Source organism: Gymnogyps californianus, chromosome 1 (genome assembly GCF_018139145.2).
Source record: "Gymnogyps californianus isolate 813 chromosome 1, ASM1813914v2, whole genome shotgun sequence".
Lineage (NCBI taxonomy): Eukaryota > Metazoa > Chordata > Aves > Accipitriformes > Cathartidae > Gymnogyps > Gymnogyps californianus.
Window position 1 is genome coordinate 57,449,780 of NC_059471.1, and position 16,692 is coordinate 57,466,471.

Genomic DNA, 16,692 nt, shown 5'->3' on the forward strand with positions numbered 1-16,692 from the left:
AGAATGCATGCGTGATCATGAGCTTTTGTGTGCACGGCCGGGAGAGCAAAGGTTGAGCGAGGCTGCAGCCCACGAGGAGCTTTGTGGCGGGCAAGACAAGGCTCGGAGACAGTTCCTACATTCTGCATTTGCTTTGTGCCACTGGGCTCCCGCCCTGCCTCAGCACTCACCCCTGCTGGCAACAAGTCACTTCCAGGGCGTCGGTTGCGTTCCCTCCCGCTGGTCAGGGTGCCGGGACACCTTCGGCTCCAGGATGGCTCCAAGCCACTGGGTCACGAAAGGGAAGGAAAAACGCCAGGCAGTACCAGCTGGCCTGCTCTGCCAATGACATTCCTGAAGGGCTGAGCAAGTAAAAGCAGGCAACACTTAACAGCACTATTTTAGATAATCCTGAATTAGTTACAACAGTTCAAAAATTCAGCTAGTACTGTTTTTTTTTTTTTTTTACCTGTCCATAGAAATGTAATGGCTTTGGAGGGAACATTTGTACAACAAGTCATTAAATGAGATCAGAGATTATGACTAACCACACAATGCTTTCTAGACTGGGACCCTAAAATCAGACACAAACTCAGGTCTGTCTTGAGGTTTGAACTGATGGACCCTTGGAGTTTCAACACATTGGTTATTTTGGGACAAAGATGTAAATATAAAAAAATGAACAGTCCTATTTAATAATGGCACAGTACGATAGAAAAGGTTTTGTATCTGATGCCATCTAAAATACCTCGGAACTACAAAGCCATTCAAGGTTCTTTTTATTTTGCTTTGTTTTTGTATTTAAGTCAACACACTATTGTGTTTTTTGAAGAAGGCAGCCAATATGGACAAAACAGAACTATGAAAGTATTTCCGCGATGGCAGGTCAGTGCTTTCCTCACCTTAGCTTGATGTTTTAATCTTTTTTCCAATTTTTGTGCTTTTCTGTTAACTAAGACTCAACTCTAATACAAAAAAAAAAAAAAGAGTAACTTCTCAAAATAGGAGGCATTTGATAATAACTAGTTTTATAGCTGAGGCCTTTTTTTCTTTTCATTTGGTGTTTATTGTAAACCATGGTAGAAACTTAACATTTTAATACATGGAAATATTTTCTTTAAAATGGTCGCAATTTTATATAAAGTTTATGGTAAAATACAAGAAAATATGCATTTAAAAATTTTATAAAGTAATACTCTGCAGTAAATGCTGTTCATTCGTTAACAGGCTTTCTTGCAAGACCAGTTTCAATCTTTAATGTAAACATTAGAGGCAAAATCTTCACCTCAGTGAAATCAAAGAGACTTTCACCACTGAATTCATGAGAAAGAAGAATTAACTCTCAATTTCCAGACAGACATGGCCAGTAAAGCATATATGAATATTCTTGTTTCAAACTCAGGACTGAAAGACACAAGAGCTCTGTCAACAGTATTCCTTGTTATTACATGACCAATATGAGAAATGAATAGGAAAGACTTGATGTTTTCAACTACATTTTCAACCCCAACAGAACCCGAAAGCAGTGCCTCCCATCAGGAACGCAACAATTATATATCTGAAGAATCACTCCAATCTGTTACAGTGACTAAGCTGCTTTTTAACGTGCTTGTATTATCAGCTTCATGAAGGCCTGTTAAAATAACAAAAAAATATTAACAATTATTAACACTATTTTGGGGACATTACTAGTTTGTATTTATCTATGAGATAAAATCACATGCTATGTGAGCAAACACCTGTGGACTTCAGGAAGTCCAGAATTTCAACCAGTGAGGAAATTACAAGTGTTGATAATATGAAGGCTGTTTCTGTCAGAATACAATGCACAGTACAAGCAGTCAGTGTCAACATTACCTTCCCTTTAAAAATAACCTGAAGTATCTTTATATAACTGACACAGCTTTAACCTTTACGTATATTGAAATGTCAGGCTAGAAACTACTATATAAGTTCTATGTAAGATTGAGGCTATTACTTTACCAGTAGTTCAAATATTTATCTCAGCCTGCTAGGTCACTTAGATATCTTGAACAAACCTGAAATTTTATTATTCTCAAGACAAAGTAAGAAAGTTTCCCTCCTCCCTTAAATTTGGGAAGGGATTAAAAAAAAATCCTGGGTGATTAATTTTTAAGATGAGGTTGAAGCCTCATAGTACTATATGTTTTAAAATCTCAAATTTAAGTTTCTTGGCATCTCTGTGTATTTGTGTGTGTGTGTATTGTTTCCGTATAAGTATGTATCATAAATATCATATACAATATGATATTTATATGACATAAAACCAAGCACACAGTTTTTCTTACTTGTTCTTTTCTTACAAAGTACCATATATTCAATTGCAATGTGTAATACACTATACTTAAGTTCTCCTCTAGGTGTGTCAGTCGCTTAAGGCTTATAATGTAGAATTATGAATACGTTACCTTCCTCCTTTGGTACACTTGTCTTCGGAAGACCCCAAGCATGTACCACAGATGCAGCATTTGACTCATTTTTCTGAACTGTCAATGCCTTCTGACCTCTACTATCTTTCATCAATAAAAAGTCATCTTCTACTGATGATATATCCCAATCATCTTCATCAACTTCTGTGAACTAACAGGGAGAAGAAAAAAACATGCATTTTTCCCCTGTCTGTCCAAGTTGTGCTGAGATCTTCCATAAACTCAACAATGTGAAACTGCTAAAGAAGAATGCACTGGCACATGGCCTTTATGACATCTATCACCACAGTTGTAAAATCCACATAATTCAGTTACCTAAATTATATTAATTCACTACTATAGTTCCAAAGCTAAAAGTTTTTTTTTTTTTTTTAAGTCACGAACTGCAAAAGTTAAAAGTTCTGCCAGTTCTAGAACTGGCAGAAACCGATGTTTTCAGGTATTACATGTCCAACTTAAAAAAGGATCGCCTTTTCTGGGATATTAGCTATTCCAATGAGATGGAAAGTCCTTTAAGCATTAGAATGTATATTACTTACATGAAAATAAAGACATGACATGTTATCATGCAAGTTGGCAGTTCAGTTTGCTATACAAGCAGTCTGTATTCACACTAGAAAAATCTAATATTGCAATAAAGGCCTTTTCAATTTAAACCTAATTTATTTAAAGAGAAAATTAAATAACGAAAGTTAAAAAAACCACGTGGTGCTCAAAGTTAAAATATGTATTCCTCTTAAGACTCACTGTCAGCATGTACGAGCACATTTTTAATTAAGTGGTGGATTTGCATAATGAGTTCACAAAATGAGAGTCAAGTCAAACAGATGAACCTGAAGGCAGCGAGTCCATGGTCTTTCTTACCTCATCTGCCTGAGAACTAAACATCTTCATTCAGCTTTTGAAAGAGGAGCTACAGCATTTCCCTATTTGTCAATCAGATGTGGTTAAATGGAATCGAGCCATTGTTAGAGAGCTTAACTGTGGAAAGTGAAAGATGGTTTCTCACAAAGCTAAAACCTTGTTTCATTAGACTCTCTCAATATTACAGTAAGATATAGAAGGTGCTTCTATTGCACAGAAGAAAGATTCAGATGCTATTAGAAAATAATGTAAGGTATGTACCTACTAGAGAAAAATCAACAAATATGAACGTGTCGTGTGTCTCGACAGAAGGGAAGAGACTGCAGTAATGCTCTATCTTGCAACATAATTCAATTTTAACATTGCAAACTGTTTTTCAAAAACTGACAGATCTGCTCAGTGTGCTGTATTATTAACATACCAGGATTCAACATTTTGCTGTTTTAAGTTATCTGCATTTGGAGGGCGCGGTACTGGGAAAGTCAGTCACATATATTGAGAAATGCTGGAGGAAGAGTTTCCTCAAACATTCACTAAGTCCCAACTGATTTTTAAAGCACAAAATACAGAGAAAAATGTCAACTTCAAACAGAATTCAGTTTTGATCAAGTGTAAATACACAGCACCAATCAAAACTGCTAAGCAGTTTTATTAACTCAAAGACTTACTCCAAAGAAATACCATCATCCATACAATGGCTGGTACAGGTGAACTCCAGTAACACAGCTTCCGGTAAGCACAAAATTAATTTTCTCTAAAACATTTCTGAAGTAACTTCTGTGAAACATGACCTTATAAAACATACGACAATGGGATGCCTTATAAAGGTTTTATGGTATTGTGGGTTTTGAGAACGACCATTAGCAGCTATAAGTATTTAAGCTATTAGTATTTAAGCTAATAAAAAAGTTTGGATTTTCAGAGAAACCATCATTCCAATGGCATTTTGTGCTTATGTCTTTGGGCACCTTTGAACATCCCACCTAAAAATTAAATAATTAACTTGAACTATACATCTACATTTAAACATACAAATATGGACATGAATATATGCACATTCATAATTACCAAAGAATACAAGATGGTGTGTTGTTCTGTAAAGAATCCAGAAACAAAGTAGCAATGCCTGCCCTGGGTTCATAAACTCATTTCGAACTCATCATGTCCATACAGGAACATGTCACTGTGTTAATACATCAGGAACACGATGTATTCTAAATGAATTATAGCAAAAACATTTTTCATAGAATCATGGAATGGTTTGGGTTGGAAGAGAGCTTCAAAGATCATCTAGTTCAAACTCCCCTGCCATGGGTAGGGATATCTTTCACTAGATCACGTTGCTCAAAGCCCCATCCAACCTGGCCTTGAACACTTCCAATGATGGGGCATCCACAACTTCTCTGGGCCACCTGTTCCAATGTCTCACCACCCTCATGATAAAAAGTTTCCTCCTTATATGCAATCTAAACCTACCCTCTTTCAGTTTAAAACCATTGCCCCTTGTCCTGTCACTACAGGCCTTGGTAAAAAGTCTTTCTCCATCTTTCTTACAAGCCTCCTTTATATTTTGAAAGGCCACAATAAGGTCTCCCCAGAGCCTTCTCTCCTCCAGGCTGAACCCCAACTCTCTCAGCCTTTCCTCATAGGAGAGGTGTTCCAGCCCTCTGACCATTTTTGTGGCCCTCCTCTGGACCCGCTCCAACAGCTCCATGTCTGTCTTGTACTGGGGGCCCCAGAACTGAACACAGTACTCCAGGTGGAGCAGAGTAGAGGGGGAGAATCACCTTCCTTGACCTGCTGGCCACACTTCTTTTGATGCAGCCCAGGATACGGTTGGCTTTCTGGGCTGCGAGCACACGTTGCTGGCTTATGTCCAGCTTTTCATCTACCAGTACCCCCACGTCCTCTCCAGAGGGCTGCTCTCAATCCCTTCATCCCCTAGTCTGTATTGATACTATGGATTGCCCCGACCCGGTGCAGGACCTTGCACTTAGCCTTACTGAACTTCATGAGGTTTGCACGGGCCCACTCCTCAAGCCTGTCAAGGTCCCTCTGGATGGCATCCCGTCCCTCAAGTGCACCACTCAGCTTGGTGTCATCTACAAACTTCCTGAGGGTGCACTCGATCCCACCATGTGATTAATAAAGATATTGAACAGTATTGGTCCCAGTACAGACCCTTGAGGGACACCACTCATTACTAGTTTCTACTTGGATATTGAGCCATTGAGTGCAACTCCTTGGATGCAGCCATCCAGCCAATTCCTTAGCCATCTAACAGTCCGTCCATCAAACCCATATGTCTCCAATTGAGAGGTAAGAATGTTGTGGGGGACCGTATCAAAGGCCTTATAGAGTCCAGGTAGATGACATCTGTAGCTCTTCCCTTGTCCACTGATGCAGTCACTCCATCGTAGTAGCCTACCAGATTAGTCAGGCACAATTTGCCCTTGGTGAAGCTATGTCAGCTGTCTCTAATCACCTCCCTGTCTTCCGTATGTTTCAACATACCTTCCAGGAGGATCTGTTCCATGATCTTACCAGGCACAGAGGTGAGGCTGACTGGTCGGTAGTTCCCAGGGTCCTTCTTTTTACCCTTTTTTAAAAATGGGTTTGATGTTTCCCTTTTTTCAGTAAGAGACTTCACCTGACTGCCATGACTTTTCAAATATGATGGAGAGTGGCTTGGCAACACATCAGCCAATTTGCTTAGGACCCTCGGCAGCATCTCGTCAGGTCCCATGGGCTTATGTATGTTCAGGTTCCTCTGGTGGTCTCGAACCTGATCTTCTCCCACGATGGGAGGGACTTCATTCCCCCAGTCCCTGCCTTGAGGTTCAGGGGCTTGAGAGATGTGGGAAGAGAGGTTACCAGTGAAAAGTATGGTACCTTTAAAACACAGATTTCAAGGCCTATTTTCCTACAGCTCTTTGCTCTTGAAGCCCAAATTCCTTAACACAGTGGCCCACCGTCTATAGATCTTTACAAAATGTAACATCACCTAAATTTAACTGTGAATATTTTACAGTCTTGTATCATCTGACATTGCAGAGAATTTGAAAGTAACATTTGGACAGAAAATTACACTGTAATAGTCATGTTGGAGTTGATAATTTTGAGTCTGGTGTGATTTACAGCTCCCACACAGTCAATGGACAAGTTAGGTGTCACCAGTGGCAATTAAAAACACACAGGCTAAATGTGATTATCCTACCATTACAGCTAAAGCCGATTAAGACAATCAGCCCTTTCTGGAAACTGAAATAGAAGTGTCACTGTTTCTGGGAGGAGTGATAAATTTCAGATTTAACTGGCAGTCAGGAAGCCCTAAGGTGTAAGTTTTATTATGGATAACAGGATTCTCAGTAATTATTATTTGTTTATTCAGTGAAAAAATATTTTCTTGACTGCTAGAACTAGTATCTGGCTGTCTACTTCAATCCAATAACAACTACTAAAACTGAAATAAAAAGCACTATCTGCTGTTGACTTCTGATTTGGAGTAACTTTTGTTCCTTTTAAAAATTGTTCAGGCAAAGGTCAATTTGCATCGAAGTGGCTTACCAATTATAAAACTCTAAACTGAGGGGAAGACTGGGACCTTAGAAGCCTGAGGGGTAAAGAATAAGTTGTGTTAGTATTCTAATTGTGAACACATGCCATACTCAATAGACAGACATCAGTGATAGATCTGATGTAGTCTGAAAACAGTATATGATTGTAAATAGATGCAGCAGAACAAAGACCATACTCAAAAATGGAATTTGTCCCCTCATTAAAATGTATTTAAAAGTTCCATATCAGCTAAAGCTCTAGAAATAAAAATATTTTAAAATATTAGATAAGCAAATTCATTTTTGCCTCCATCAAAACAAGATACTAGGAAAGCAAGTAAAGAAAGGCACTCTCTATGCTGCTAGAATAGGAGATAAAAATGATATCAATTGTGCCCAAACTTTAGGCTAGCTGTAGTGATCCAAAACAGTCATGATATAAGCCAATAAGCAGTGTGGATGAACAGCTCACTTGCCACAGCTCACTTGCTAGCTCTTTTCTATATACTAGTGCAGACGTACCTGAAAAAACTACTTAGCTGTAATTCCAAAACTGTCTTTGAGAATTAAGTTCTTCACTACATCAAGATGCTTTCAGCAGGAAAAAAAAAGTAACACACACACATATATATATATAGTTCAATTACTTAATGAAATAATGACTATTAAAAGTGATACCTTCAGTTCTTTCACCTCTTCTTTCTTAATAAATGCCTGCGCGACGTTAATCCCTCCAGCTGGTTTGTTCTTATTTCCATGGTTAGAAAGACTCTTTCCAACTTGTTCGGTCAGTTTCTGAATAACTGTTCCTAAAGTTCATAAAAAATTATATTGACAGTTTCCATTCACATGTAAGGGGCTTTACTGTAAACCCTCTAGAAATCTTCCACAAAGTAAAAACAAGTAAAAGAAGTCTCTCTAAGGCAGAGATTCTCTTCTTCTGCATTTATATGAAACAGCATGATACACATCTAATTTGAACTGACATCTCTAAGTACTATATTCATATAAACACATTAGCAAAAACATAAAGTGCAAACAAATATATATACACCCAAGACTAGATACTCTGCCTTCATTATGTTTTCTAACACAGAAATATTATCAGGAAATGCAAAAGCATGCACAGCTATTACAACATGCATATACAGAAGTAGTGAAAAAACCTTTTGAACTTTTGGCAGGTGTTCCAGTTTCTTCAATTTCACTTTCCTCCGTCCCATCCATATCGCTTTTGCCAGAAGCCTTCTGAAAAGCACTGACTTTGCTGCTTGATGTTTTTGACTGCTTTTGCAATAATTCTGGTGAGATGTAAGACTGTTTAATATCATCTTCATCTGCTTCTTCCTCTGAACTGAACGGTGGAGTTCTAAGCAAAAACACGTATAACCCAAGGAATTACTGGGTTTCAGTGACTGCATTGCTATATATATATTGCTATATATATATATTATACATATTTAAGCTTCCTTGTATTTTCCTTTCCAATAACATGTGGATTTTTTTTTACGTGAAAAAAACAGGAGCTCCCATAAATTCTAACTATCCATGAAACTATTTAAAAGAAATCGCACTGCTAAGCAAACTCAGAAAGTTATCACAAAATGATCTCTTATATAGACATGACTATTTCCACCTATTCAACTATCTTTACAAAACAACAGACCAATATGTAACAAGCCTTGCCAGGCAAACAAAGATAGGCTTTCATGGATCAGCAGGGAGAGCAAAGTTCAGGGTCAAGGAATCTGCACCACAGAAAGTCTGTTCTGACATTCTCTTAGATGAAAATAATTGAGGAATTTTTCAGTGCAGGAATTTACAAAGTAACGTACCTGATGTGAGTGGAATCTGGAATATTGTGTTTCATTTTCATCATAGTAAGAAAATATCAATAAACTGAAAAAATTAGGTCACCAAAGTCTTTAAATACTTTTAACTGGGTCAGAAAAAGCATCTGAGAACGAAACTAAAGGAAGTGATACTACTTGATTTTATTGAATGTCCCTCTCTAGTTCACAACAAAGAATACATCTGCTGAAAGGAGAACATGCTATCTTTCAGGGATTATACACACTCAAATGGAATAATACTTTAAAACAAAATATGAAATATGCAGTCCAGAAAGTGTTTATAATTTTAGCTTAATAATAGCTTTTGTGTGGCAAGCATGTGAATATTCAGTCACCAAAAATGTTTTCTTCAAAAATACAAGGGAACAAAACATACGTGATGCTAGATGTCTTTCTGGAAACTCCATTTCCAAAAAGCTTCCTGGATCTAAAAATAAGACAACAAGTTATTTCAAGACTGACACTCAACTAAATAAGCATAAAGTTTATATAGAAGTAACATGAATTCTTTGCTCAATTCTTACAATATTAGCAGAAAATGTTCACATCGGCCACAAAACCCCAAACCCATAGGATTGTTACCTGAGGTATGAGTACTATGAGAATAGCATCTCTTACTTTGGTGTAGATGTATTCTCAGCAATGGCTGTTCTTTGTTCAGCTGGGCGGACAGCTGTTGAAGACCGTTTTACTGGTTTTCGTGGTGTGGCAGATGAGGAAATTCCCAATTGATTGAACTTCTGCTTATCTACAAGAGAAGTTATCTATCTCATTATTAGAAACAATGTTTGGTATCTTTTATATTTAATTTCTAAAATTAAAGATGTCTCTACTGCAGATTATAGTTTTACAAAAAAGAAGAAAAAACGTAATTTTTTTCTTCAAAGCAGTTCAGAGTTACCATGTATCTTGCCAATACAGGAGCTAAGATTTCTACAGTTAAACATGTCAAGAACCCTTTAAAAGAAACTGTTTAGTTGGCCATAACCATATAGAATATTTATATGAAAAATTATGAAAACAGCGGTACAGAAATGTTACTAAATAAAACCTTAAATAGCAGTTATAAAATGTAAGAGAATAGAAAAAAAAAATTTTAACCTTCTGAAGGAAGCTGAGGACACGGAACAGGTCTATTATAAGATGATGATTTCTCTTCAACCCTAACGCTAACTTGGCGTTCAAGATGCTCTCGAATTCGGTGAATGTCAGGCTCTTGCTTCTGTTTGCATTCTCTAGCAGATTCAATAGCACGCAAAATTTTATTTAAGCGATCATTTGGGATACCGCGAACACCCTAAGGAAAAAAATTGTATTGTAAACACAGGGGCTATTATTTCTGGGATTTATATCCTACAATCATATACACTCTTTTAAACTTCAAATATCACAAAGCTTGTAGAAAAATCACAAAAGTTGGTAACACTGCTCACAGGTGTAGCCATATCCTCCACAGCTGTAATTTGATGGACATCCTCTCAGGTTAATGAATTACACTTATTTATAATACATGGAAATTTAGCTTTGGATTTTATAGGTTGAGGGTTGTGGTACAAAGTGAAAGAGAATAGCAAAAAAGTGGGACAAAGATAACCCCTCTTTTAAATAACTCAAAATAATCTTACTGCTTTAATTCCCAAGGATTCCAGCTTCTCCTCCAGGGCTTGCTCCAAAACAACTCGTAATTCCTTAGTTAAAGAAGGATCAGTCTTCAAAGCATTTATTAAATAGTGGTTACTTCTACCTCTTTTATGATCACCTTTCTCAATTTCTGAAATAAGAATGGAAAAATGCATTTAAGAGACATTTGAAAAATCCACAGTACATGAGACAATTAAAAACTGCACTGAAGCATGCATTTTTTTAGAAACACCATAGACATACGTGTGCACTTTCTGTCTATATGGGGTTGTATTCTTTTTAAAATCTTGGGCTCGCTTACAAAAGTCAGCTCACTTGGAATCTATACCTCAGCACCTCGTACTCACCATCAAAAATACCTTTTATTTTTCTTGTTACAGAATCACTGTAAAGATATATGCCTGAACATTTAGCAACAAAGATCTTTACTTTTAGAACTGTACTTGGAAACTTCTGGCAAAGAAAGACTATCTTCTGATAATTAAGTTCTCTAAAAGTGGTATTTCAAATCAAAGCTGAACTCTAGCAGGGATTAGAAAAGGAATATGACAAACTTGTTCTCAAGAAAAGCTTCAAACAACGTAATGTTCTCTGATAAAAAACACCTACTGAAATAAAATCTTCGGAAAGTTGTAACATTTTCAAAAGTCTTGGTAAAGACAAAACCTTAGTCTGAGGCAGACCATTTCACAGAAGATACATGACGGATAATACTTATCTTCAAAACTCTTTCAAGGACAAAGTTCAGTGTTGTGTTTTCTCCTGTGCAGGTCTATGACATCATACATACTTAAAGGCAGACAAAGAAGTTTCTATCTCTTTCTCTTGCTTTAAGTGTCAGTAATGACAGGAACTCTTAAGCAGGAAATAAAGAATCATCTAGACAGATTCTTCCATCTAAATTAAAGACTGACATTTAAGTTAGGCCAAAGTATTATAGGGTCATACAAGGGAGTAAAGAAGCAAAACATACTCATTTGGAACCTGCCTATAAAGTGTCTCTGGCAAGACAAAATTTTACTGAATGCCACTTATACCAAGAGAACCAATAATCTGTGGGACCATGGTAGCTGCTTCTGTCTGGCAGTGGTCAGCAAAGCTGGCAAAGCATACATAGAGGGGTATACAACATGCCAGGAAAGCATGCTGTAAACCACACTCCCAACTTCGCCCCCTGAAATAAAAGGTAAATGTTGGGCAGGAGTTTGTCTCTTTCCAGTATGCCTTACAGGGCAGCGGAGTCATTTGCCAGCCCACAGACAAGGACATAAATCAAGGAATAATTCCATATTGTGACTTTCAAATGTTTTCTTTCAAAACAAACGTGTCACTTTTCCTATTTTTTAACAACGATTGCTTAAAAAGCAGTTCCATTTGCTTTTCATTTTTCTTTAAGGGAAAGATAAGCACCCTGAAGAGGACTCAAAAAAGCCTCAAGATACACAAATGATATTTAGGTTGTTTTGAGGATGTGGCTTCCGATGGATCCTGGAAAGAACTATAGGTAATGAAAACTGAAAAGAGTCCAGCTACCATACTAATGGATCTATGTTGAAGAGGACAGAATCTGGCTGAAATCTTACATGCCTTTGGGAACTGTGTGGACAACTCACTCCCTGACAGAGGTGGGATTAAAAGTGATTTGGCTGGAGAGCTGAGTCCTAGAAGAGGCAAACTACTGGTCGGTGAGGAAACATAGGCCTGTCAGACTATCCCCAGTCAGGAAAAGGTGCATTATGCAGTATGAAATCCTCCCAGAAAGCCAGACATGAGACATTTTAAAGTGGAAGGCTCCAAGGAGCCTTCTGAAAATCCTGTTCCTTTCAGATGTTAATCCTTACAATAAAATAGATCCAGCTAAAATAATTTTAAAATTCATAATTACTACACACTAATATGGGTAACAAGACTATCCAGCATTATCCTAATTAATGACAATATTAATTCTTGCTAATTAACTCAAGCCAAATCCTCTTTGCCAGAGCCAACTATTTAAGGAACTGTTTTCTTATTCATTTTTGTTTTAAAAAAAACCACTAAATACTAGATTTAGCAACTTTGGAGACAAGAGACCTTAAGTCTGGTCCACTGTCTCAGCTCCTACATAATCCTATGAAATAATGTGCCAAGTCAAGAATTTTCACACTCTCCCTTACAAATGGCTGTCACTGAAAACAAAAAAATCTTGGTCTATCTTTTCAGACTGCATTCTTTCTTTCTCTCTTTTGTACTGCAGGCCATGCCTTTAGGCACAGCAGAAGAATCAAAGACAATCCATCAAGAGAGAAGATAGCAAGCAAGAGAAATAGCAGAAAGAACGGCAAAAATGCAAGCAGTCTTTATTTCAGATTGTTCAGAGTCACTGGATTTTCCCTGGGGAAACCTCTCACGCACAGATGTATTCAAATAACAATTTTGTTTTCAAAACAGCATCATTCCTTCAAAATTCAAACTTATTGGCTATAAGGTTCAAGACTGATTTTGATTTTTGCACACAGTACAGATTATTATGCTATTCAGCTATTTGGTGTTTCATCTCAAGTACTGTTAGCCTTCTTCAGGAGAAGAATACCATGCAGGATGAACCAATGCTTTCTGTTCTGTCACTGTAAATGTGGCCTTCTCCAAGTTTTCCTCAGATGAAGCAGAAGAACAGCTGCCAACACTGGGCTATGTAATTTCATTCAGAATTGCACAACTCTGGCTGAAGCTGTGGCTGCTTAGAGGTAGGTGTAACTTAGATTACTTGCAAAAGTATCTTTGGTGCATTTATGAAAGTCAGCAGCTTCAACCTCCACCACCAACTTCCTCCTTCTATCCGAACTCTTTATCCTCTTACACAAAGTTTGAAAAAGAAGTGAGCACACATTGCAATAGCATCAGCACCAAAAATTTCCTAGTAAGGGGGTATTCCCCATCCAACATTTTTGCTCTGCTTAGCTCAAGTGCCTTTAGACACATGGAATATGCCTGCTTTAAAGAGTTAGCCAGATTTTCATAAAAACATTGCACTTGGATAAGGAAATCATAATATTTACAAGCACCAATAGCAAACAGGAGACTGACACAAACAAAGAATGTTCCCACCCAAATCACATAAGCACATTGAAATACAATGAAAAATACCGTAGGTATCAAATAGTATTTACTTCTTATTTTCAAGAAACACATGCCACTATATTTTGAGCTGAATCAACCATTACCTTTTTCCTCTTCTGAAAGCTCCTCTATGGGCTCCAGCATATGCACCAAGGGTGCCTGCTCTAATAACGAGGAAGAACAGGAACACCAGACAAACAGGACAGAAGAAGGTCAAGGTCCAGAGTGGGAAAGTTAGGCAAAACAACACACTGATGTCAACTTTCCTGATTGCTGACAACCTGCTTAACAATCACAAACCCAATGCAACGTGTCTCTTCACTGCCTTGGTGGTACATTTTTGTAGAGGAGACCCTAATACAATAATCACTTAAGGAGCAATTCAGTTGCCCAAACATGGGTGTCTAGTGTCATCTCAGACAGATCAGAGCTTTAAGCTATCAGCACAGAGCTGGCTAATACGTCACACAACTATAGAAAAACCCGTGCCCTTCTGGAACGGCACCCAGAGGCCAGGTGAGATGTTTTTAGGCATCTACAATGACAAGGCCACCTAGGATTAAGTAAATGAATACTGTCATTCATTTCTCATAAGAAACATTTTAATTTTAAAATTTGTTTTAAAATATTGTTTATGTGAAATTTTATACTAAAAGTTTACAAAAGGCAAATAAAATGGACAGACATAGAAATACTCAAAAATATATGGAAAAAATATGTTAATAATTCTCTGGAATAATGAGTTAAGTACTGAGTCCATACATGCAAGACATAGAGAAATTTTTATTTATATATATATATATTTCCAATAAAACCAATTTAAAAAATCTTCAATCACTCCAATATAGTGAGATTCACTATTATCACGTGCTTTAAAGAAATCTTGAAATGTCCTCTGCTGAAAACAGCTTCCTAAACACATTGAAATTATCATTCTATAGGCTGTCAGGTACAATTTGTTTTATATAAAGGAAGCCAGAGTACAGTTTATTTACAACTTTACAGACTTCAGATATAAGAGATGCATGAAAATGCTTATATGTAGACTAATAAAAATTCAGGTTTTTAAAATGTTAATATTCACCTTCCATAAATTAATTTATTTCAATGAAAACTAGAACTTGAGTTTCTTCTGGGGTTTATGATAAAAACAGAGATGTGCAAACTATACTTTCAGCATTCAGCTACTGGCAGTATAGGAGAAAACAATTTATTGGCCCATATTTTGGGCCAACATACATTTGCCCCAGCCTTCACCAGAAACCTTTGGCACCATAAATGGTTGTTACACTGTATGGGTAGAAGGGGAGGAAGTGACGCGGCATTAAAAATGCCTGCTCTTCAGCACTTCTCGTACAATTAGGTACAAACATGGATGCACTGTGATGGGTAATCACAATGAAATGAGCACTTGGAGCTAAGTGGCACTTACTGTCACAGCTCCAATACTGCCTGTGTTAAGAGGACTAAAACTGGTGGTGTAAATGCTTGGGTATGGTAGCTGCTCTCTCCATGCTTTCCATACTTGCGGTTATATTCAGCCTCTCACCTGCTTTTCCAAGCAGGTTACCAGACTTAACATTTGCTCCCATATAACTTGCACTAAATAAGAAGTTCTAAAAAATGCTTCTTACACCATCACAAGATGCTAACAAGATGCAAATGTCAATATATTTTATGGAAACACTTAAAAGCAAAACTCAGAGACAAACAGGCTTCTGGTCTTTCAGTCTCTAAGGCTGTAAAATTTAACAGTGGCCAGAGCATTCCTGGGCACTGGAACATGATCCTCCACACTACTGCTCCTGGCACACTGTTGCCCTGCACCAACCAACATTCTCCAAAACAATGTTCAGGCACGGTTTGGGATCATTCCCAAAAGCCTGCAGTGAGCCTGTTTTGGAGGACAGAGCCTGAAACACAGACGAGATGTTCTGGGGGGATTTAATTTAGCTGCATAGGCATTGAGGCCTCTGAGTTTTTTGGCTGGACCTACTAGACAGTAAGCCAGTTGCTGTGTAATTGGATTTAATCTATGCTTGTTTTACCTGTAGTTTACTCCAATGCAATCTGCTTAAAGGAGCTGACTCTGCACAAGCCCTTGTCAAGTAAGTTAAAAGCCCAGTCCCCAGAACTCAGACCTGAAAAGAATCTGCTGATCTGGCATAAAGGTACATGCTTCTCTTCCTCAGTATACTGGAAACAGAGGAAGTTAAAAATCAGTAAAAGAATAGTTGCAAAAGCAAAACAAAAATGTGTTACTGTTACATGTAATACTGTTGTTCACTGCATGACGACAGAGGAGATTGAAATGCTAAGACACAGGGGAGTGCAACATCCGGAAACACCAACTTCTCCAACGTAAGTGGGCATTTTCTTTCTCTTTACCATACACATAATTCTAGGAGACATTTATTAAACATCATGTTGGAATCAAATGTAAGAAAAAGCAGCTTGGTTCACCGCTCCTCTGGTTTATAGACAGGTGTGGAGATCACGTCCCTTAAGGAGCCCTCTCCTTATGTTTACCAGAGATGTGCTGCTTCTAGCCATCTGATCAGACCTCTCAGCTCTTACCTTAGTGCACATCCTTGAAATCAGCAGCATCTAAATATTACCAAGCTTATTTTTGGGAATCGTTTAAGTCTCACTACCCAACTAGACCTCAAAACTGTACAAAGCAGTTTCTGCTAACTTCAAATCTAAAATGACACTGCTGATGCAGACTGAAATCCTAACTACTCTGTAACCTCCTCTAGTTCATCCGACCTTTTTGCCCAAAATCTCACCAAGCCACAATCCAATGTTATCCTTAAACAAGTAATCGCTACAACTTCTGACTTATGTAGAGCCAGTTACCTTCCTGTCAATTATCAGCTCTAAACCTAGTTCAGCTGACCCTAGCTGATGCTGCTCTACATCAACATCTTCAACATCAGACCTTGCTGGCCAGGATCTTACACCTAGCTTTCATCCTAGCCTGAGTGCTGAACCTAGACAGACTGCGACCTTCCTTTTTGGCCTCACAACTAGAAATGAATTACTCGCTCCTAGTCACTTCTCAGTTCCTCACTTCAGCTGAACACCCAAACTGTGTCCTTGCCTTACTGGAAGCAGATCTCAGGAGGCTGAAGCAAGGCAGGAGGCCTTGTGTCGATGAACAAAGTATAACTGTGGTTGCATCTGAACTGGAGATTACATTAGTCTTGCAGTTCAGATGCAAACTCAATTATAGTTTGTTCACTGACA

General features: G+C 37.8%; 1 protein-coding gene across 1 annotated transcript in view; it reads right to left on the minus strand.

The window, feature by feature from the left end:
• Window positions 1-1,046: 1,046 nt before the first annotated feature.
• DZIP1 (DAZ interacting zinc finger protein 1) overlaps window positions 1,047-16,692 on the minus strand; it is a 36,484-nt gene continuing 20,838 nt past the window's right edge. The window contains exons 11-19 of the mRNA XM_050903954.1: window positions 13,548-13,607; window positions 10,329-10,474; window positions 9,805-10,000; window positions 9,322-9,451; window positions 9,080-9,130; window positions 8,017-8,219; window positions 7,529-7,659; window positions 2,409-2,580; window positions 1,047-1,612 (exon numbers count right to left, since the gene is read on the minus strand). Of these exons, the coding sequence (XP_050759911.1) occupies window positions 1,530-1,612; window positions 2,409-2,580; window positions 7,529-7,659; window positions 8,017-8,219; window positions 9,080-9,130; window positions 9,322-9,451; window positions 9,805-10,000; window positions 10,329-10,474; window positions 13,548-13,607 (1,172 nt within the window). The 3' untranslated portion in view covers window positions 1,047-1,529. The remainder of the gene's footprint in view (window positions 1,613-2,408; window positions 2,581-7,528; window positions 7,660-8,016; window positions 8,220-9,079; window positions 9,131-9,321; window positions 9,452-9,804; window positions 10,001-10,328; window positions 10,475-13,547; window positions 13,608-16,692) is intronic.